Genomic DNA, 22,437 nt, shown 5'->3' on the forward strand with positions numbered 1-22,437 from the left:
CAGCATGCCTCAAAAGGCTTCAGCCATCAGCAAGACTGAAGAACACACTTTAGCCAGCAAGGGCTGGCCTACATGGGATGCAATCACATAGGCTCAGCTCAAGGTCCAGAGCAGACACAGGGCTCTGTCAGCAGCATTGGTGCTCACCTTTGCTCAAGCACTCTCCTCACAACAGCTTCAGGAAACCAGCACAAGGCATTCAAAACCTGTCTGTACTGACAGCTCACAGCAACCCAATACAAGCAGTTTCTCTGCTAGATCAATATAGCTCTACCACACTGCATAAGCTCAAGAATCACCAACTCAGACCTTGAACAACAATTCACTCTCCCCAGTTCAGACTTTGAACAACAATAACGGAAAAACATCTCAGGTCACCTACTTCCTATGAGATGGAGAGAGTAACGTATGCCACCTTCCTCAACATCTGGCACATGCAAAAAGACAAGACAGAAGCATACTCAAAATCTTTGCTCCAGAGGAGAATCAAGCTCAGCCAGAACACAGTGGCTTTGGATACCTCACTTTGACAGAGCAGTTCAAGGGGAAGACAATGTCTGCGCTGTACAGTAGAGTTAAAGAGCTCATTTAAAGCAGCTTCTCCCTTTAGTCAGCACAGACCTTCTCACAATACATCCAACCCTAAAGTTCTTACTCTCCAGGTCCACCTCAGTGAATCAGACCAGCTTTCCACAAGAGGGAGGGGCTGGATGCTACACTACAGGAGTTGACTCAGAGCAAGGTGTGCACAAGACAAAGAACAGCTACTTCCAATCACTTGCCACCCAGACAGGAATACTCAAACTGGAGGGATTCAGCACCTGCCATCCTCACAGTCTTGCAAAATACACGAAAGTGTAGCGTGGATGTGGGTCAGCCCAACAAAGCAGTTCAACTCTGCCTCCCAAGAGCATATCTCTCCCCACAGGCTACCTGCAACCATGACTGGCTCAGCAGGGGAGGAAGAGAAAGGCAGCATGGACTAAAGATGCCACAATGACCATAGACAGCATACAGCAAAAACAGTGACAGTGTTATAAGGTACAGCAATATTTCAGGCTGTCATCTGTTGGAAAGGACCAGCTTTCCCTACAGTCATCTTCCTCCTTTCCTATATGCTAGACTGGCTTTCTTGAAGAGAACTTTCTCCACACAAAGATTAGCTAATGAAGTCAGACTGAGGTTTGAGGATTAAGGAAAACTAGATAGTGGCCAGATACTGGACTTCAGAAAGACTCAAACACTGTCTTAACAAATACAGCTCTGCTTCCCAGGGTAGACTGGTAGTTATATGCCACTTAAAATTTATCACTTCTTCAGAGAGCAAAAAGCAAGCACAGTAAGCCAAGGGAAACCCAATCCAGATGTGCCTCAAGTTCATCCTATGTGCTTCCAGCACAGTGCAGTCATGCAGGAAGCAGGAGTGAAGCTGTGTGCAGGGACAGAGACCAGAAAGCAGCACTCACCTTATAATGATTCACTTCCCACCCTTCTCTCCCAGCCTGACCCCTCCTTTTCCTTACACACTGCACAAAGGATACTGATATGAGACAGGCCATTTTCCTGCTGACATGTGGAAAGATGAAACCTTGCACTTCCCCACCACACCATTCCACTGCAAGAAGGCATCACCAACAGTACCATCACTGCCCACAGGACACACAACATCTAGGCAGCAGAAAGATGCATCCAAGAACATGTGTGGCCCTCCCAGACCCAATCTGTTCCAAAAGGAGTTAGTCTTTTGCTAAGGCTCTCACTTGAAAATAACTGCACCCAGTGGGCTGTTTTATTTCCCCAGACAAGCCTGTCCCAGTCTCCCCCACCTCCCCAACCCCATTTCAAACAGGAGACTTGGACTAATTCATCTTGTCACAAATCAAAACCAGCCATTGGGACTCAAACAAAATTAGACTTGTTCTTTGAAGCCAGGCTGGCCTATTTAAGAGGGCACTGCCATTACTTGACAGTTTTGTAGCTCTGCTGCTCAGGGACAGTTCAGCTGCTGCTCCAGATGTGTCAGAGAAAGTAGTTACAACTACTCTCCTTCCAGAAAGAACCCATAACTCCTGCTGCCGTGCTCTTGCCCCCAGTCTCCGTCCTCAGTCCCTTTCTGCCCCGGCTAGCTCTCCAATGGGGCGAGAAGGGCAAATGGAAGCACCCTCTGCTGAGCCCAGCAGGGCTTTGGAGAGTGCTCTGTGGGTCTGACAGGCGCAGCTGAATCCCACAGCGTAGCAAAGAAGAGAGTCTCTTGTTAGGGGCTGAATCCAAAGGTTATTGTAGCCCAGCAGAGCCCAACACCACCTGAATAATGCCAGCTAACAAGAGCACCAGCACGGCGCTTGCAACATCTTATATACTGAGAGGGAGGTGACTCGGTCAGCCAATGGGAGCACAAAGGGGAGTGGCTCTTGTATAGATGGACACATATGGGAACCAATGAGGGATGGAGATGGGCGGGGCCCCAGGCCCCTATCCAATCACCCGGCACCTAGGATGGAAGGTTCTGGATGTATGGGAAGGGATACCGAGTGATGGACAGGGCACCTGGGAGGGGACAAGGGAATGACTGAGCACTTTGGGGGAGGATTGACACTTGGGTAAGGCGGGAAAACTAGGGACAAACCAAGTTGAATATGGGGGTACATGGGAACGAACCATTACATTGCAAAATGATAAAACATGCAATAACACAACTCCACATCCTGCTTTCCCTTCCCAGTGCAGGAATGGAGCTGTGTGCACTGGAGGCAGCAGGTGGCTACTGAGAGTAGAGCTACTTGGCATACCTGAGACAAACACAGCAGCTCTGACATCCCCCAAATTCAGGGGTCCTCTCCATCCTTCCAAAACTGTGACCATTTTATTAAAGGAACACATTAGGCCAACATCCAGAAAAAAAATATCTTCTAGCTAACTTTGGTCCAAGCCTTCCTTCTTACTCCACAGATGCTCAAAATACTTACAAGGAACAGAAGATTAAAAAGGAAGAGGAAGTACTTGGTGACTTTTAGGCAGCCAGACCCCATCTTCTTTCACTTACAGGACCTAAGGGGAAAGCAGAGAAACAAGGAGTTATGTTACACACAGATCCTCTAGGTAGCTTCAGAGCAACACCCTTACCCTGTGCAGAGCTCTGGGTCATCTGGTGGACCTCAGAGCACATGCACAGACAGCACAGAATACCAGAGTTGCCTTTTCAGGACAGTAAAACAGGACAGCAGCAACACACTACAGTCACTGCTGCCAAGATCTTCTGGAAAGTGACACAGAGCTATCAGCAGTTACAGAAGAGATTTAATCACAAATACACTGCTAATTCCATCACTATTTACATGGACTCTGCAATAGTAGCATCAAGCAAAACACCAACCCTAGCTACTACTCCTGGTGGTGAAAAGTGATGCAAGCTACTTCAATTCCCTGACAGCAATAAAATTATGTAGCAGAAAAAGCATGTAGCTTCTGGAGCAACACAGATTATTAAACAGATTATTAAAGGCAACAGAGATTATTAAGGGCATGGAGCCCCTCTCTTATAATGACAAGCTGTGAGAGTAAAATCTCAGCCTAGAGATGACTAAGAGGGGACCTCATCAATGTCTGTCAGTATCTGAAGAGAGGGTGTTAGAGGATGAACCAGGCTCTGCTCAGTGGTGCCAAGCAACAGGACAAGAGGCAACAGGCAGAAACATGCATAGGAAGTTGCACCTGAACATGAGGAAGAACAATTTTGCTGTGCATGTGACCACACACCAGAACACACTGCCCAGAGAGGGTATGGAGTCTCCATCACTGGAGATATTCAAGAACCATCTGGATGCAATCCTGTGTCATGCTCTTGGATGACCCTACTTGAACAGGGAGGTTGGACCAGATGACCACAGTGGTCCCTTCCAACCATTCTGTGGTTCTGTCTGCTTCTCCTTCCCAGCCTAGATTCAGTTGCTTCCTACATAAACAGAGAACTTCTAAGTTCCTCAAAATTTGCTCTATCAAGCTCCTTGCTACAAACATACCATGCCACTTTAAGAACCACCAGTCAGAGGAAGAGCAATAACAGGCTGAGGTCACCAGCCTGGCCTGGGAAGAAACAGCCCTAAGAGAGAGCAAGGTCAGCAAGGTTCTGCGCCGTCAGCCTCAGTGTACCAAGGATCACCAGAGCTCAGTCCGTTCTTTTGTTTCAATCAAAGGCTTTCGCTTAATCCTATTAAATATTTAGGTTAACCCTGGAGCTAAACTGGTATGTGGGCCTTGTTATAACTGGCTAGCCTTCCCAACAAGCAATGGTCACCCTAAAACTATCAGGAGAGACCACAAGACTGCACTCTGAGGCTCAAGCCACTGCTCTAACTTCAAGGAATGCCATGGCTGGAGACTGTGCTAAGCTCATCACTGCACAGAACCTAGCAAGCTGTTATTGAGATGAGAAACAGCAAAGATATGAAATGTCAGCCAGCTGTGCTACAGGCCGGTTTCAAACCTCGCCTGATAGCAGTCATTGCACCTAAGGAGCTCTTACTGCACAGCCAGGTTAGCAACATCTCAGTCCGTTTTTCTTCAGTTAACTCCTCATGTCAGAGGCATAAAGACAGCTGCACTCAAAAGTAGGTCCTTCAAACAAGCCATAGAAAAGTCCTGTAATAGTTTCTGGTCCATATGTATACCAAATATCAAACACACAGCATTCCCATTTTTAAGGCTCCTCAGTGCAGTCATCACCATGAGTTAGTTCTGTTCCAGCACAGATGCACTGCACAACAGCTGCATCACTACCAACCTAGGAAAAGTGAATCAAGGGTCTCTCTTAGCAGAATTCTTCCTTTCCTCTGCAGGAGAAACGTTCTCTCAGGCCACTAGTCCTGGAAAGTACCAACACCTAAGGCTGCCCTTGGAGAGAATAACTAGGATGTGAATTTTCCCATCCAGCTGGCTTGCTTCCTGGCTTCACCATGAACACATCTCCTCTTAATAGGATCACAAATCGGAGCCTGGCAACCTAACCAGAACGCAAAGGCAGCCAGATCCCTGGGTGATGATGAATTTCTCTTGTGGGAGTTACAGATGTTTTTCTCTTCTGTAACCTAGACAAGAACTAAGCTAAGGTAACAACTTCCTTCATAATGCACTGGACTTGTTACCTTAAGACATCTGACCCCAGGTGCAATCCTCCTAATTTTCAAACTGGAGGGGCAAGTCACAGTATTCACTGACTTGCTTTCTAGCACTAAAAGCCACATGCTGCCTATTTAAACTCTGCTCACATTGTTTTGATTTATCAAGAAAACAGATTTGCAAAGCTGTTAAGACCTTTATAAAAGTTATTTCAGCTAATTAAACAGCAAAGCAAGTTTACTGAGGAAGAAGATATGCCTGAGGTAATAAAAATTTTAAAAATACTGCTTTCAGGGCTCTTCTATTCATTTGTTAAAGGCATACCATCTTCAATATTTATTCCAAATACAACCCCAAAACAAACATCAAATCCCAACTGTGCATTGCAGTATTATGCACCATTCCCTTCTTGCCACAGGACAATCTCTTTCATAGCTCCTAGCTATAAAGTAATTCAAAGTACAGTTTTCATGTCAGATGAGAAAAAGGGTCCTAAGGTTTTGCTTTGAGCTTTTCAGATACTTTAGAGCTCCACTGAAATATTACAGATTTCTTAGTTTTCCATTCTTTGCAAATTAACTTACTTTTGTCCACTACATCAACGAAACTCCTCAAAACTCCATCTTCTGAAATTGCACAGTCATAAGACTAGCAACACTATCACACAGTAGAAGCAGAAGCTCAAGAAAATTTCAGATAGGTCAGGTTTGGAAGCAGATGAGCTTGGAGTTAGCACAACCAGGCATATCCAAATGCCACTCAGCAGCAAAAAGAAAAGTACCATAGCTAGTGCTGCAGTAAAAGCTGAAATTTGCCTTCTGAAGTTGGTCAAGTTTTGAGCCTTAATGTCTTGCAGCAATGCATGCAAGGTTAAATACATGAAGTCTGCAACTTTCAAATTCCACTGATTGTCCACAATTATTTGTTTTTTCCTCTCCCTCTCCACTCCTACTGCTTTGACATTTGAATTTTCATCCCCAAGCAGCAACACCCACTCTTTTCAATAATCCTGAAAGTACACATCCAATTTTTCCCTGTCATTCTCCAGATTGATGCCAGCTCTGTAGAGGATTTCATAAGACACTATCAGCTTGCAGAATGGCATTTCTTCCAGCCTCTCATTCTCCTTCTTGTAAAGATATGCAGGATTATTTATGCAGTGTGTTGCTTTGAGGCACTGCTGCCATAAAAACTTGGCTGCCGACACAGCCTGGTCAGCTGCTGTGAAGTTGATTCAGGGTGTTTCTTAGCCCAAGGTTCAAACCTGAAGGGAGAACTAATACCAGGAAGGCATCAATTGATCAGAGATTTCCTACCAGGAAGGAATGGAAAGTCTTCACAGCCTAGACTGACATCAGGGGATGACTTCCTGTCCCCTCCATGACCTCTAGGCCCATCATTCTGCCAGCAACAGCAATGACAGCAAGACCTGTATGCGGAGCAGGAACATAAAATCCAGGACATGTGTGCCTGATGAGGTGCAGACAGAGGCTTGCTTTGTTAGCAACTGCAGAGGAGTCTCATCACAGCTCAGAGATTAACTTCTTTTTGTCACAGGAGCCTGTGAAACTCCCTGTCCCAGTCCTGTAAAAGGTGACCCCAGAGGAGGAAAGGTGATACGGGGATAGTTGAATACCTCTGCCTCCTGACTCCACCATTGGCTACAGAAGCAGGAAGGGGAAAATTCATGTACAGCCATTATAACCACATCAGTCAAGGGGCAGAGAGGCTAAGTTAATTTTTAATTGCAATTCTGCTCTATCCAATTAGATCCTGTACTGCCTCACCCAGCAAGCACTGCATGCTTGGTGCTCAGTGAAGTTTATGCTATTTGGCCCAGGCTAGTTCTGTACATGCCTGGGCCACACAGCTCTGCTGGGAAGGGCTCAGCCCTCCTCTGCAGCACCACCCTCATGCTCGCTCTGCAGGTTTCTCCCTGATGAGCTCTGGCAGCTGAAACACCTCAGCTGCCAAGTTACTGTACAGCACAAATAAGGGGCTCATTTGTGAGTGCAGTGAAAGAAAAGAACCACAAAACAAACCAGAGCAGAACAGCTGTGGGAATCACTTGCTCAGTAGATTTACAAAAAGTGCAAAGATCATGCAAACCCTTAAGGACAGCACACATATTCCCAAGAGCACTGAGCTCTGGCAGTCAGTCCCAATTTGCCAGGTAAAGAGCATTCACATTTTACTGTGCCTACATAGCCGGAGGATGCCGTCCCCTCTTTTCCACATCCTATTGCTTAAGGACAGGAAATGATTGGTACAAACAAGCTGCAGGTGGTTTCTGTGTACTTGGACCAGTTACTCCCCACCAGCACCCCTCAGGCTCTAACTCCAGGGGACATAAAACAAAGGTAGACCCTTACAGGACACGCTACTACCAACTTCTACCAGGCTAGAATGAGGTCAAACCAGCACCAGATTTGACTTTGACAAGTTGCTATTTCCATTGCCCCCACAAACACCTCAAATGCCCTGTAAGGTTGGCATGATGGCTCAGATCTGCTATTCCTCCTGCCTGCTCAAGGAGAAACTTCCAGTTTGACAGATGAAGAGATGCAGCAGCCAGCACTATGAACTAAGGTTCTGCAACATACCCTAAGGCTCCTCATCTTCCTTCACATCTTGCATCTGACATGAAAGAGGGGGGATCTTTGTGTGAAAGTCCAGCTGATCCACTGAAGCAACCTCCAAAGCAGCCTCAGCTGATCTCAAGTATTGCAGGTGCTTCTTGACACAACAAGCAAGCACCACCATCCTCACTTAGGTTAAGTCTTACACATTGCAACAGGTAATTTCCCTTAAGGTATTACAAGGCTGGACACTTAAAATACCTAAAGCTGTCCCTGATCCAGTCTCGCCTCCCTGTCTTTTCTTTTTCACACACAACACTGGCCCAAGTTAGCTGGATTCATTTGCAGACAGACTGACCACGAAAACCTGGAGATGGAACTCCCACTGCTGTACTCAGGTTCCACAACTGGCTCCCTCTGCCCAAAGCAACTAGCAGGTATCCCTAGGAAGGGATCAGCATATCAGCATGCTGCTGGTTGCATAAAGATGTTTATCTGTACCGTAATTTGCATGAGGCTGAGGCCATTTTGAAGGCCAGTGCAGTTACTCTTTACAGTATTATCCCAGAAGCAGATTAGATGTATGGCTAGATAGAGACCCACAGAAGCCAGCACACTAGAGTTGCTCACTAAATGGCCACTTCCCAGCTCCAAAGCAGACATCCCCATGCAGGGGAGGTTGGGGAAGGGGCAGCTCACGAAGCCATGGGGCTGAGGAGGAAACAGGTTATTCTTTGCAGGATTCTGAACCCTTGCACCCCAAAGCCCAAGTGCTTCTCTATCCGTGCACATGCTGAACAGACATTTGGCAATCAGAAAGTTTATCATGACTGATGAGAGAGGACAGCTTCACACAAAAGTACCAGTTAATGAACAATGACAGAGTTACTAAGTCTCCTGTTAACTAGGTACATCACTGCCCTCAGGGCAGGGACTGCAAGTTACAGCCCCATTAACATACAAAGAATATCCTAAGGAGTTCATCTTGTTGACGTTAATATATAAATGCCTTGGACTTTCAGTACACCTGGGAGGTACATCTTGTCTCTGGCAAGCAAATAACCACAGAGCTGATGAATGACCCAAGTCTGAATTCACTGAACTTTTCTTTAAGCTTCACTGAGATAATACCAGCTGTGTAATGACCTTGAAAACAAAAACAAGATTGTTTGTCGTGGAGATTTTCCAAATAGCATCCTTCACAAGTTATAATAGAAGGATTAAGGGAGAAGCTGGATCCTAAAAATTAAGGTACATATATTACATATTTTATATATATATTTATATGTGTGTATCTCAGTGATACAGATACAGGTTCTTTTTGAAGGAAAGTGTCAGTACAAGGTAGAAAAGTATTTCTGCATATTACAGATTTTGAAAACAGAACAAACCAGACCATCTCTTATTCCATCTACTACTGGAGAGTTTCTTCTTAAGTAGAAGTAATTGTCTTCAGTGGTAGAGGAGATGGTCTGAGGGCTAAGCATAGAGAGGCCAGCACAGCTACATCAGCCTGCAAACTGCAGCATCACACTTGATCATTGCAAACTTTGAACTAACAGCACAGACATGTACAGTGAGACCCTAACAGCATCTGCAAGACATCTGCAGGACAGAGCCTCAAACGTGCATGCAGTCCCTCCGCATCTGCTACTTCTGGGGCAAAAGGAGCAGACTAGAGCAAGGCAACAGCTGGCTCCAAGTACTGCAGAAATACCACTGGAAAGAACAGGTTTCTCAGGAACAGCTTCTGAGGGAACTTATCAGCTCACAGTGCAAAGGTAGACTTGCTCCTGGTGCACCTGGTAAGACATGCAGCTTTTCTGCCTGACTTCTATAGTTCATATACTGTTGTCTGAATTACCTGACTAGCAACTGCATTCCCCAGCAAGACCCTGGGTTAGAAAGCACCTGTAGGATTTCCTACAATGGCAGATTTTTTCAGTATGTTTTATCACAGCGAGCACGTGCTGTGTATTTTGGAAAAAGGAAATGCGTGTTTTAGAAATGTACCTCTGATGCTCAAAGGGAAGTGATCAGATATTTATAAACCACTATCATATCGTTAAAATGAAACCAAGCCCACAGTTCAGTATCAAAAAGCAGCAGAGGTTTTTGAAGTATCTGTTTTTATCTCCATGTTTACAAGCAATGTAACACATTTTGAGAATACCTGGCCTTCACACTTCAGTTTGAAAGCCAACATTTAAGTAGGTCTTCAGTCCCTACAACTGGCAAATTGAGAAAGTTCTTTGCTATTTTAAGTCTACACACTCATGCTTGCACAGCATGACAGTATTTGCAGGACAGCGGCTCTGATATAAGCAAAACTTTCCATACATCAAGAACAGAGACAGAACTCTGCAAAAAAAAGGGAGGAAAAAAACCAATCCCAAACCCAACAAACTGCCCCAAAAGTAATTTGAGTCTCCTCTCCTCCTACAAAAAAAAAAAAAAAAAAAAAAAAAAAAAAGTAGAAATGAATCAACTTACCAAAAATAGCAGCCAGAAGAAATAGCCAAAAGTACAGTTTTAGTGGACTTTCTCTTTTTAATTACCACATAACCACATATTAGAATGTTAGTTGTGCAACAAGCTCTGCAGGTCAGGTCCAGAAAGAGGTCTCCACACTGACTAAAGCCAGCACACAATGCAGTAAAAATGCAGAGTTTTCACAAAACTGGTTGGGCAACTCTGTCACTTGACTACATTGGCTCTTTAATAGCTTCAACAACGAGACCAGCTCAGCTTTGTTTTCTGCACTTGGAGCTGCCAGGCTGCAAACCTAATCTCTGAAAAATGGATGTGCCCACCAGCTCTCACTGCCATCTGTCAGTGGTACCAGTGTGTCCAAAGCAGAGGCCCTGCTCTGGCCTGCCCCACACCTCCCCATAGAGGAGCCAAACCTGTGAGCAGGATCTGCACTCCAAACTGCAGCAGGGAGACCAGCACAGAGAAGGAGCATTCTGCTTGTGCTCAGGTAAGCCTCTCCCCAGCACGGTTCTGCAGCACAGAGGATGCTTCAAAGTGTTTCCCTGTGCCAGTCATCAGCATGGAAAACCCAGGTGCAATTACATGCAATGGACAAGCTACCCTACCTCCCTTCTCATGCAAGCAATGCCTTGGAGGTCAACAAATCTCCTCCAAGGAGTTGCACAATATCCCTCCCAATGCCACTTGGCTTGGAGACACCTTCCTCAGATTCAGCAGCTTTTTCTCCCTGCCAGAGCTCGCAAAAGCTACCACAGTCCAGGCAGGAAGAAAGCCTTTTTTTCTATTTTATGAAACAGCAACAGAGACTGTGAGACTTAGTCAAGAGCCAGGTAATATAACTGATTTTTATCTTTCCTGTCTCCTCCTCCCATAAAATGCAAGAGGTCAAGGACTTTTTACTGTAAAGTTCCCTTTCCAAACAAACTGGTTTTCAGTTACTTCCATTTTCTCAGATGCTAGGGAAAATAACTAGTGGGTGATTAGATTCAGCACAACCATGACAAACACGTTTCTGAGAAGCTGCAGCACCTGCTTGACCTAGGAAATGAGGTTTCCTACTCTCTTGGTTCTTCTCAAAATCAGCAGAGAAAGTAGTTTTACTTTAAGGGCAGGAAGTTTTCCACAGCACAACACTTAAATAAACAACTTCTCTTTCCACCTCCCCTCTGCTTATTGAGTCTGCAGACCCCATACCTCCACAGACAGGTGGATGGGGCTCAGCAGAGCCTGGGCATCAGCACCCGGCACAGGAAGGAAGCTGAGCTTATCCAGCACCACTGCCAGTAATCGCAGGCTCTCCTGGAGTTCATTTCATAGCTGAAACCAGACACTTCTAGAAGTCAAAGTACTAGAGATTGCCTATTCAGAAGGGCATAGGGCAATGAGCACTCCCTTGTCCTCAGATTAAACCTCTGGAGGAGCTCAGACACCCTGCCAAACTACCTGAGTCACCAGAGCAATGAAGTCCCTTGCAGCTAACAGCCCACTGGAGAATGGACGTGCCCTCTGCCACCAGGATTCTCCCCAAGACCCCTCTCCCTAGAGTACATCCACATGCTCTCAAGTGGCAGAAAGAAAAAAAAAAACAAACAACAAACAAACCAAAAACCCAATACCCACCACAAAAGAAACAGAAGAGGCTTCTGACTTGTTATTCCAAATGACTGTGAAGCTTTGGAATTAAGTAATCTTCCTTGAACAGAAGAAACAGGCTAATAGTCTACTTAATCATATCACATGCTTTGTATCAGACTCTTTGCTGATAGCAAGGCACCGATCTAAAGAAGCCAAGGCTTTAACTCTTTAGCCCACAGATTAAGTAGAGCTGGAAGAGTACTGCAGACCCATCATGACTGGAAAGTGGGAAGTCCTACTGGCACAGGAAAGTGCCTCAGGCCACAAGGGGATACATCTTTTGGCTTGTTACTAGAAACAGTTCTTTCACTATTTCTAATTTTAGGCAATTTTGCTTTTGCCAAATAGACCTTTTGCTAACCTGTGCCCACTCTTGTGCCCCTGCTAGTCCATTGGCACTGCTACATGGGATTCCAGAGCAGGAGAGCACAGATCAGCAGCTGTAACAATCGCCCCTCTTCAGCACGGGCTGTCCGACCATCACCATGGGCCTCCAGTTTGAAGGCCCCCACTGCAGGCTGACAGTACAGGAATCAGAAGTACAGGATTCCTGCTAGATTCTCACACAAAGTACTTTGTGATCTCTCCCAGCTTTGCATACCAGGGAAGACAAGGGAGGCAGCTCAGCCAAACCATTTATTACAAGCAGGCAGGGCCAGCTGAGCCTGGGGTCTCCGACCTCAGCGGTACAGAATCACACACACCGTGTGCTGCCACTGTGCATGGCAGCAGTGACACAGCCACAGAAGGTTACTCCCGGACCCAGCCTCTGCCCCAGAAGAAGCTATATTTGCTCCAGACCATCCCAGGGTCACAGGAGACCTTGTGCCCTGCTGGAGCATGGTCAGCCCTGATGACATGGGGAGCACTCACTGTCACAGACAGTCTGAGGATGAACATTTCACAACATCCTGAGTTTCATGCCACAGATGCCACCTGACACTACCAAAGGGTACAAATGAAAAGAGAAAGCTGGAACTATAAAAAGCTCCTGAGGAAAGGATTATGTCTCAAGCAGCCCCTGTTTCCAAAATGATGACATACAGAGGGCAGGAGGGCAAGAAAAGCCCTAAAGTGCAGGGCATTAAATCACAGATATTTTGAGTCACTTCCGGCTACGCAAAAACATTCACCACAACCACATTTTTCCTCTCCAACATCATGGTAAATAATACAAATAGTTTCATATTTGTAACTGGCATCACCTGGCCACAATAGCCAAACCTCTTGCTGCCCTGGTCACTCTGAGGATACAACTCAGAAGCTATTTCAAACTTTGCTCTGGAACAGTCAGTCCCAACAGGGGCTGCTGTACAGTCTCTCAGATGTACAGCAGCATTGTCTAGCACTTTTTCCTTTCACCTTTAGAGAACAGTCTCCTCATGCCAAGCTCTTCTGACAGGAGACAGAAAATGGAAAAGAAAGCAACATTGTACAGCAGTAAAAAGCAACGTTGTGAGGAGCAAGAATAACACAGCATGAGCTGTTACAGAAGCTGCAGCGAAGCCGCTGTGCTCCCAGTCTAAGCATTTTAGGAAGTGAAATGCCACAATAAGAAATCTCAGCAAGGCAAGGCTGGAAAACAAAGGGGTCCTCTAGAAAACACTTAGCCAGCTGGAAGAGATACCCAAAAACTTTTGGTTGCCCTTCTATGAAGATGGTCCTGAACTACAAGGCAGGCTGCAATACACAGAGGTGTTTTGCAACCCTGATGATTGCTACATTATCATGCAGGTAATCCCGGCAGAATTAATTGGAGCAATACAGAAACACTGATTAGTGACAGACCTGAAACCTGCAGTTAAAATGACTCCTCCAACACCATCCCAAAAAAGAAAATAATAAATCCTTCTAAGCAATACATCTAAGTGTAGGTTCTGGACAGAACTGCTTCAAGCCAAGAAGAACAGACATATGGGATAGGTTCCCTAGGAATTTGGCAGTTAAAAAAGACAGCAAGACTTTGAAAAGCTGGGTCTGTTTTGGGAAAAAGAGGGGCCTCCTTGGAGTCTGCAGACCTATGCACAATAGTCTGGAAAACGGGTTCAGCTGAACCTGAACCAAGAGAGGCTGGGTGGCCTCTTCTTTCCTGAAAAGGTCTCCTTTTCTATATTTAAAGCACAAATATTTCAGAAGACTATTTGATGGAGGAATGCTAGAAGAATAAGATGGAAAAGAATAGTTATGGGGTATTTACTTTAAAATAAGAAAGAACCCAGAATAACTAATTTACAAATAATCCAATGAGCCTCAGTGCAGACATAAAGGCTCCCATTTCAGGGAGAAAACAAATGCAGGCTGTTCCATCTTTAATCAGTAAATCACGACTGAGGCTAAGACTACTTTATAATAGGATTGCAGACACAATTTTTTCTTGCTTGCCTCTGTCCCACCACATTGTTGTCCTTCCCCCCACAACCCACCAACTTCACATCAGCTCCACAATTTTTAATCAAGCCAAATTCACCAATCACCAAGAACTACAGCAAAGGGTCTCATGCATGCTACTTGGGCAGGTTACGGTTGTCATACATGGCTCCCTCCGCCCCCAGCATCCACCCCTTGCTAGTGCAGCAGCTTGAAACCCAGCCCAGTAAAGCCCCATTGCCTGCTCCTCCTCCCACCCATCACAGGGCACCAGGGCTGACATCCTGGGCACAGGAATAACCATCAGACAGCACCACAGTAACACAGCTGCTGACCGTCCTGAGCTCACACATGGTTGCACAGGCTGTTCTTCCTGACAGCAAACACCCTGTGGCTGTCTCTCTTCTGGGCAAAAAAGGAGCAACTGCTTAGGTTCCCATGGGGCAGCACCAGATGCACGGCCACCTACTTGTAGACACAGCGGTGGGTCTTGCCAGTGGCTGATAGCTGGGATAGGAAGAGTTTTCCTATCTGCCTGAAGCTACACAAAGAAGGAACCTAGTGTTTTACTACAGGATCAGGTCTAAATCGCTGCCACAACAGCCTTCAAAGCTGCAACATGATGGACTGGTAATGAATGCAGAAACACTCAGGCTCTGAGGCCACTAGCAGGACTGCAGCACCAAATCAAAGAAGCCTTTGAGGTCTTGGACTTGGGAATTAAAGTAGCTTGCCATTCCTCAAAATAGCCCTTCCTTGAAATAGTCTCCTCTGCCAAGGCAGCACAAGTTTGATGCAGTTTTTGACATTAAAAAATTCCCAAGAAGTTTTGGCAACTGCCTTTTTGTCACCTCAGCTCCATTCCAGGAAGCCCTGAGTCAGAATACCTCCCCAGTGAGAAAGGGCAAGAGGAAACTCTGACATTTAAGGTCCTCTCACATCAGGCAGGAGAAGCACCAGCAGCTGTGGGCATCACCAACCCCTCAGGAGCAGCCAGGACCACCCCAATTACAGCTGCACTTGCACAAGGTGTTCTCACCTTTGGAGGATCTGGTGCAAAGGAGCAGCTGATCTCCGTGCACAGGGAGCAGCCACCCCTGCAGCAAGAACCACTTGGAGGGAGGGGTTGGGGCTCACTTGCAAGGCTGATCTATCACACAGGGCTCCACTCCCCCACACCACCAGCCTGCAGCAACTCCTCTTGTACCTGAAGCCTCTCCCTGCTCCTGTGCAGTCTCCTCAGAGAAGTGCAGCAGACCCCTTGAGAACCAGGGAAGGGCTGTGCCTTTACCTTGTTTCACATGGCTCACCAGGGCTTCTCCACACAGCTGTGGTCTAGCACTGTTCCACCAGCAGCTGCTGAGCTGAAGTCCTCTCTAATTAAAAGAGCCTCCTTGGGGAATAGGCAGATTTACTGCACAGCTCAGAGCGCTCCTTAGCTATTCCATGTGCATAGCAGCAAGCGACATTAGAAAGGGACCTGAATGCAAAGAAGAGTCCAGCAGCTTCTTAGACTGCTGGGAAAGTACATTTAGGCAGCTGGAGTTTTAGCTGGTCCTCCCTCCCCTGAAAGACTTCAGAGGTGAGCAATAATTAGAACTCCTGCCTGCCTTTTAAGCCCCAGTTTCTTCAATCACGCAGCATAGATGTTGCAGAATAGCTCCCATATCTGTTTGGTCAGTGCAAAACACAAGGCAGCAGCAAGGGCAAACAACCTTGCTAACCTGCAGGTCAGCAGTCTGTCTCCTTAATCTGAGTCCTGTCTGCTTCTGTGTTTTGCAGGGAGCCTAGCTCCATGACACAATAAAGGGAGTGAGGGGACCAAGAGGCTGGGGAAGCACACTGGGAAGTTGAGGACATTCCAGCAAAGCCACTCAAGACTGACTCATCACCAGCAACTTCAATCCACGATAGACACATGACCAATTCCACAGCAGGCAAGAGGACACTTTGTGCCACAGTACTCCATGAAAGAAGCCCCAGAACCAATGCAGCCCTAGAGACAGTGTCCTGTTACCACACCAGCCAGAAAAGCTCCCTTTTATGCAAAGAGTACTCTACAAATTAATTGACTGCAAGCAGAGAGGAGAGGAGCAGAGCAGTCTGCATAGTAACTTTTGCTCTGGGGACCAAAGTCCCAAAAACCCTTTGACACTGTCACCACTGAATACAGAACTTCTTTTCAATTTCTTTCCACATTACATCCCAAGTAATGCTAAATTAGCCATTTGCATTACCAAATAGAAATCAGAAAAAAATAATACAGGAAGGGAATAAGACACTCCCAACACAAATATTTTCTCCTCTATTACTAGAACACTTAGAATCTGAAATGCCACAAAAGGTATAGAAACTTCCCTGGAAAGGTCCAATGTCTATGTTAGTAACCATAATCTATTTAATTTACACTTTGCAATTGATTCCCAACAAAACTGCTAAGCATCAGAGGAGACATACCAGTTCCAGGTGTTTAGGATTTACATATTATTATATTATGGGATGATAGTAGCAGCCCTTGAAATCCTAGTCAAATGCCAAGATGCTCTTTCCACATCTGCCCTGCATGCTGTTCCAGAAGCCCTGCACCAACACAGTTCAGGCCGTGGCCTCACAGCAACCCAATGCACAAAACTGCAGAGGCAGCTCACTCAAACCTGTGCCAGTCTGGTGCACCAGCCCAAGCAAAACCAGCATCTTGGAGCAGCTCACTTTTAAAACCAGAGAGACAAGATGCTGCATGAAGCCTCTCCTGTAGAGGCAGGAGCTGAGGGCATCACATTCCTGTGCAGTCTCTTGAACCCATCCTGGCAAGGGCACAGAAACCTCATGGATCACAGAGGCAGTGACCAAAGCAAGGTGCTGGAGAAGAATATAGTTAGATCCAGTGACTGTAACCCCTTTTCCAGAACAACTCTGGGAAACAGCCTCCTTGTACCAACAGGTATAGCTACCTTACAGCATGTTCAGCCCCTGCTGTGCAAACCCCTCTAAGATAATTCCTTTCCTTTCCTAAACTACCTCCTTGGAAATGGCAACAGGAGGGACCAAGGGCAGTTCCCAACTCCAGCTGTGGGAAGATCAGCTCAGCTTAAGGTGCATGGCTGCAGCTCATCTGTTCTTTTGCTTGCGTATGAGAGACTGAAGCAGATTTGTTTTGCCTACAAAGGGAACTCTCTATTATATAACTTCAAATCTTCAGGCTGCTGCATATCCTAATGCATACAGTTCATCCCAGATCAGCATTTCTCCAGTACACATGGCCATGGGATTATCATCATACTGGAAGAGATCAGCAATCTGCTTACAGCTCTGTAATAATTTTGTAGTAAAGGGTAAAGCACTTTCATGATGCACCTGCCTCAAGGATGCATGAAGCAGCCCAGCAGCATCCTGAAGAAATTTTGCTATGTGTAAGGGTCTTCCTCTGGTCCTTCTCAGCTCCTAAGCTGAGTCAGAGCACTTACCACACCAGCAACTTTTAGAAATTGAGTACATGCAATGGACTTTGGTTTGACTTGCTTTTAAATGGTGGTGTCCCAGTAGGTGGTGTCCCAGTTCTGAAGCTCCATAAAGGAGACAAAGAACTAGAGCATTCAGACAGACAGCTCATGCACACACCTCTTCCCACAGGACAAAGCCTGTCCCCAGCTTAGTCTCCTTCCCTTTCTCCCCTGTATTTACTTTGGATGAGCCACAAACCATCCAGCTTTCCCAGCTCTGTGGTGTTCAAAAAGACACTTGCTTGGTTTCAGAGTCGGCAGTCTCCAATCCCTGTTCCCATCCCCACAGGCTGTTTTATTCCCTTTTTTAATCCTCTGATCAGCCAGACAGTCCCTTCAGCAGAGCTGCTCACAGTAACGCCTCATCTTTCTTCCAGAAAATTAGCTAGCTCTGAATCTGACAGTGCACACAAGAAATGATTTAAGCAATCTCCAATACATAATTCCTTTGCTTCACTTATCACCCCATCTAGACTGAAGTCAGCCATTCACTGCCTCAGTGTTTCCAGGCCCTGATAGCCCAGAGAGCTTTCAGCAAACAGGCTGTGCCACAGCCAACCAGCCGTCAAGGAACTGCTGGCGCTGACTGTGCCTCCTGTATTATTCCTTTTACCATGCCAAGACAGCCTGTAATTTTTAGCCTTTCCTCCATTTCATTCCCTCTAAGAATACAGAAGAGCCAAAAAGACACAGAGGTGGTTAGGTAATGATTGCATCTCATTACACAGTTGCTAAAGGAAAGGTGGCTCACCCAGCCATCCCTTCATAAGTATGTCATTAATCAGTAGCCTGTAGAAAGCTCCAATCCCACACTCCTCCAACAGATGCATTAGTGCAAGGACACAGTTTATTTCTTTGCCCATTAAAGTTTACAGGCACATGGTGGTGGGCAGGCTACCAGGCCCAGCTACCCCTTTGCTGCACAAAAGGACTCTGGACGGCATGATCCGTGTGCAGAGACAAATGAAGTCAGGGAAGAAGGGGATACAAATGTCATGCTCCTATTTTAGAGAGGTGAAGTTAAGGCACTCTAGGGTGAATGCCATAATTCTTGGCAGTAATAAGTTAGCTCTGGGGCACATAAGTCTTTCCACAATGGAAACTGAGGAGTAAGTACAAGAAGGCTGTGGTTCCAACCACCCCTTGTTACACAGACCCACTGGAAATAACTGCTACCTCCTCCAGCCTTCCAAGCTACTCAAACAGAGCCTGAGCCCTGACAGAACCCACCCCTCTAGCACCTCCCACTCACCGGCCAAGAGAAACCAGACCAGGAAAAAGGTGGCTGCCATGCCACAGGCACCCTTAAAGTGGAGCAGTGATTACTGCTTCAGATAGCATGGGGCATGATCCAAGTCCCAGCATCCCCCTGGCATTCCCATAACAGACCCTACCCCATCAGTGCCCAAAGGTCTTTGTGGCAATGCCTTTTGCCTGCATTGTGTGCTTCCTGCTGTAGCAATGCCAGCAGACACCAAGAACCAAAGCCACGGTTTGAAAAGTGCCCTGGGGCCTGTGGTTGGTTACCAGAGGTCTCAAAACTCCCACCTGCATCCCTCTGACTTAAACATCTACTGGATGAACACCTGCAATCCTGAATAGACCCTTTCTGCCTTACAGCTGTGAGACCAGGACACGGAATAACAGAAGAGTGGTAAAACCCTTCCTCGGTTACAGTTAGATGAGAAATTCAATGTGAAACTCCGCCTTGCCCTTCAAAGAACTTGAAGCAGAGTGGTTTGAGTAGCAGGGACAAGAAAACTTCCATGGAAGGCCTCGTTAGAGCATTTCCTGCAGCAGCTTACAGTTGTAGGTCACACTACACCTGCCCATTACCTGAGAACTAAAATAGAGACAATAACAGTAATGAAGAGAGTCCAGATGAGCCACATCATTAAAGCTGCTAAATCCTCTTAAGGGAGGAGCTTCCATGCAGCAGGACAGAGATTGCCCACAGGGAGGGCTTTCTCTAGGCACTCAGCTTGCGTCTCGCTCTATTTCTGTCACATGCAGGTAGGAAACTGAACAAACACTGCAAACACTGAACAAACACTCACCCAGCCCTGCAGCACAAGGATGAGAATGTCATCTCAGTGGTGCCCAGAGCCCTTGACAAGGATGGAGAAACCTGGCCAAAGAGGGGTTTAGGTCCAAAGAGGCTATACCAAGTGCAGATATTCTGGCAGCAAGGTCCTTCTCTGAAAGTGGTACTAAATGACACAATGTTAGGAGTGAGGAGAGGCTACTCACTTCTCTGAGCCACTCCGAATCCACACAAAGGCTTGCAGAGAATTTCACCTGTTCTTTTCACCTGTATGGGCTGCCCAGCATGATCAAGCACCTGTGGATTTAATTTTTTTGTAAAGAAGCACAACTGCAGCTCTAGGAGTTCCTGTTCTGACCAAAGGACCAAAACCAAATGTAAATGTTAAAATCCACCTCATTGTTGCAAGTTCTGCTATGGAACACTGTCAAATCTTCCGACGCCCTTGCAGTGACGCTGCAGAATAGGTCACTGACTGTACCACCCAGTGCCCTTCTGCCTCATTAACACTTTCTTCCCACTTAGTGCCCATGAAGTATTTAGTAAGAGCTGAGTAATTTGTCATTTTTACAGTTTGTCATATGCTTGGCATCAGCATACAGCAGCACATTACTGCGACTGCTACTCTCACTAGATGCCTCCATCTAGATTTTCAGATCAGTATATTTACACTTTGACTTTGTGGTCCACCAAAATTATTCTAACCACAGGCTTCTGTTTGACGGCTCTCGTGCAGTGAGCAAGCTTCACAGCAGCAGGCTCACATCTCAGGCTTTGAAGGGGATTTTTCTTAAGCCCAAGATGGCTGAGAAAGTAAAAAAAAAACCAAACCAAAACAACAACAAAAAAACCAAGGAGAGGAAGTATCACTGATGGCAGATTTTAAGACAGCACTCTCCAGCTGTTCACCCTTGCTTGCACAGAAGCACATGGGTATTGTCAGAAGATAACAACCCAGAGGCCTCACAAGTGGTTGGATGCGTTACATCCCGTGAACCTCTACCCTCAACAGCAGCTCAAACACCTCCAAGAGCAGCTCTTCTCCCCAGCCACTACCTCTGGGTGCACTGCAACAGGACACTGTCCCTCCTTTGCACAGCAAGTAAGTTTCAAGCTCTCATCTTATACACAATATGCCAGAGCTTGTCCAAGACATAGGAACACTCTAGCCTAAACTAGCTTTACAGTTTATTGAATCAAACATTTAGATACCAGGATGATTGGTTTTAGGTTTCTTTTTTTTTTTTTTTTTTTTTTTTTTTTGGTGCCAAACACCCCACTTTACATGAAAGCATACACAGCAGAGCTTTGATGCTCTGGGGCAGAATCAGCATGCCTGAAGTGCAACGAGCCGCTATCCCCTTATCAACAGATTTGTTACCAGTCACATTGCAAATGCAATTCGCTTTACAACATCTATCCAGCTGTTGAACTGCAAGCGCCACTCTGAACTGCTCACAGGGATCTTAAAGAGGAAGGGAGAGAAAAGGGACACAGCAGGCTGAGCCAGACTAGATTTCTGTAGTCGTAACAGGGTAAGATCGCTACGGAAGCATCTAATCCACATCTTGGAAATCAATCAAGACAGAACCGACTGAAGCCAGCTGTATGCCAGTCTCACCAGCAGGCAGCAGAGGCACTCGGCCGATATCCCCGCACAGCAGCAACCCGCCGGGCCAGCAGGACCCGCTGCACCTGGCCGCGGTCTCGGGTCGCACCCCGGCTTCGCCGGGGGACCGCAGCTCAGCCCCACTGCGGCGGGGAGGGGCGCGCCGGAGAGCGCCCAGCAGCGGGACCGGCGCCCCGGCGGCGCCCCCGGCCCCGCACGCAGCCCCGCCGGAGGGCGCGGGGCTCCCGGGGCTGCCGGGCCCCGCCGGGGCTGCCGAACCGCAGCGCGGGACACCAGAAAGCCCGGCAGAAAGCCCGGCAGAAAGCCCCCGGGAAGTCCCCGCCGGGCACGGCCCCCGTCCCGCCGCGCCGAGACCCCCGGACGGAGGGGAGCGGTGTGCGGGCGCGGCGGAGGCAGTCCCGGCCCGCATCCCCGGCCCGTGCCGCCCCGCTCCCCGGCCCCACGGGGAGCGGCCGCAGCGCGCCTACCTGCTCCGCTGAGCGCGCTGGGCACGGCTGAGCTGGCCCGGCCGGGCGCTCCCCCCTCCGCCGATGTGGCCCCCGGGGCGGAGCCGGCGGCTGCGCTGAGCCGGCCCCGGGGCGGGCTCTGCCCGGCCCCCGCCGGGCGCTGCGCAGAGCGGGCGCCTCGCCCGCGCCCCGCCGTGCCCGCGGGCTCCGCGGCGCCCGGCGCTGCCCGCTCCGAGCCCGTGCTGCTTGCACCTCGCACCGAGTCTCGCGTTTCCCACTGCCCACCGAGGCGTCGGCCGCCGCCTCCTCCCCTCCACCTGAGCCCAAACCAGCCCGCTCCGCTGGGCATGTGGCAGGCAGCGGCTGGGGCCCTTTGCCCTGAGCCGCCTCCTCCCGAGAGCCCCGTCTGGCCCGCCAAGTAGGTGCAACAAGCGCTCACACAAACTCCCCTTAAACCCGGTTAAGGCCACTCGCAGTTTGTCTGGCGAGACGCACGCTGTGGCGCCCTGCCCAGCGAAAGCGAGCCTGATGACCCACCGAAAGATTTTTCCAGGGAGCTATTTCGCTGCCCCGGTGAATCCTGTAAACATCACCCAGGCTGCACATTGTTTCCCCTCCAAACCCTGTT

At 47.6% G+C, this 22,437-nt stretch overlaps 1 protein-coding gene across 1 annotated transcript in view; it reads right to left on the reverse strand.

The window, feature by feature from the left end:
* The window catches only part of CD82 (CD82 molecule), a 37,454-nt gene extending 15,520 nt beyond the window's left edge, over nt 1-21,934 (reverse strand). Inside the window, exons 1-2 of the mRNA XM_021533228.2 lie at nt 21,831-21,934; nt 2,967-3,048 (exon numbers count right to left, since the gene is read on the reverse strand). Coding sequence (XP_021388903.1) covers nt 2,967-3,029 — 63 coding nt within the window. The 5' untranslated portion in view covers nt 3,030-3,048; nt 21,831-21,934. The remainder of the gene's footprint in view (nt 1-2,966; nt 3,049-21,830) is intronic.
* Nucleotides 21,935-22,437: the final 503 nt, after the last annotated feature.

The sequence above is a fragment of the Lonchura striata genome, chromosome 6 (genome assembly GCF_046129695.1).
Source record: "Lonchura striata isolate bLonStr1 chromosome 6, bLonStr1.mat, whole genome shotgun sequence".
NCBI lineage: Eukaryota > Metazoa > Chordata > Aves > Passeriformes > Estrildidae > Lonchura > Lonchura striata.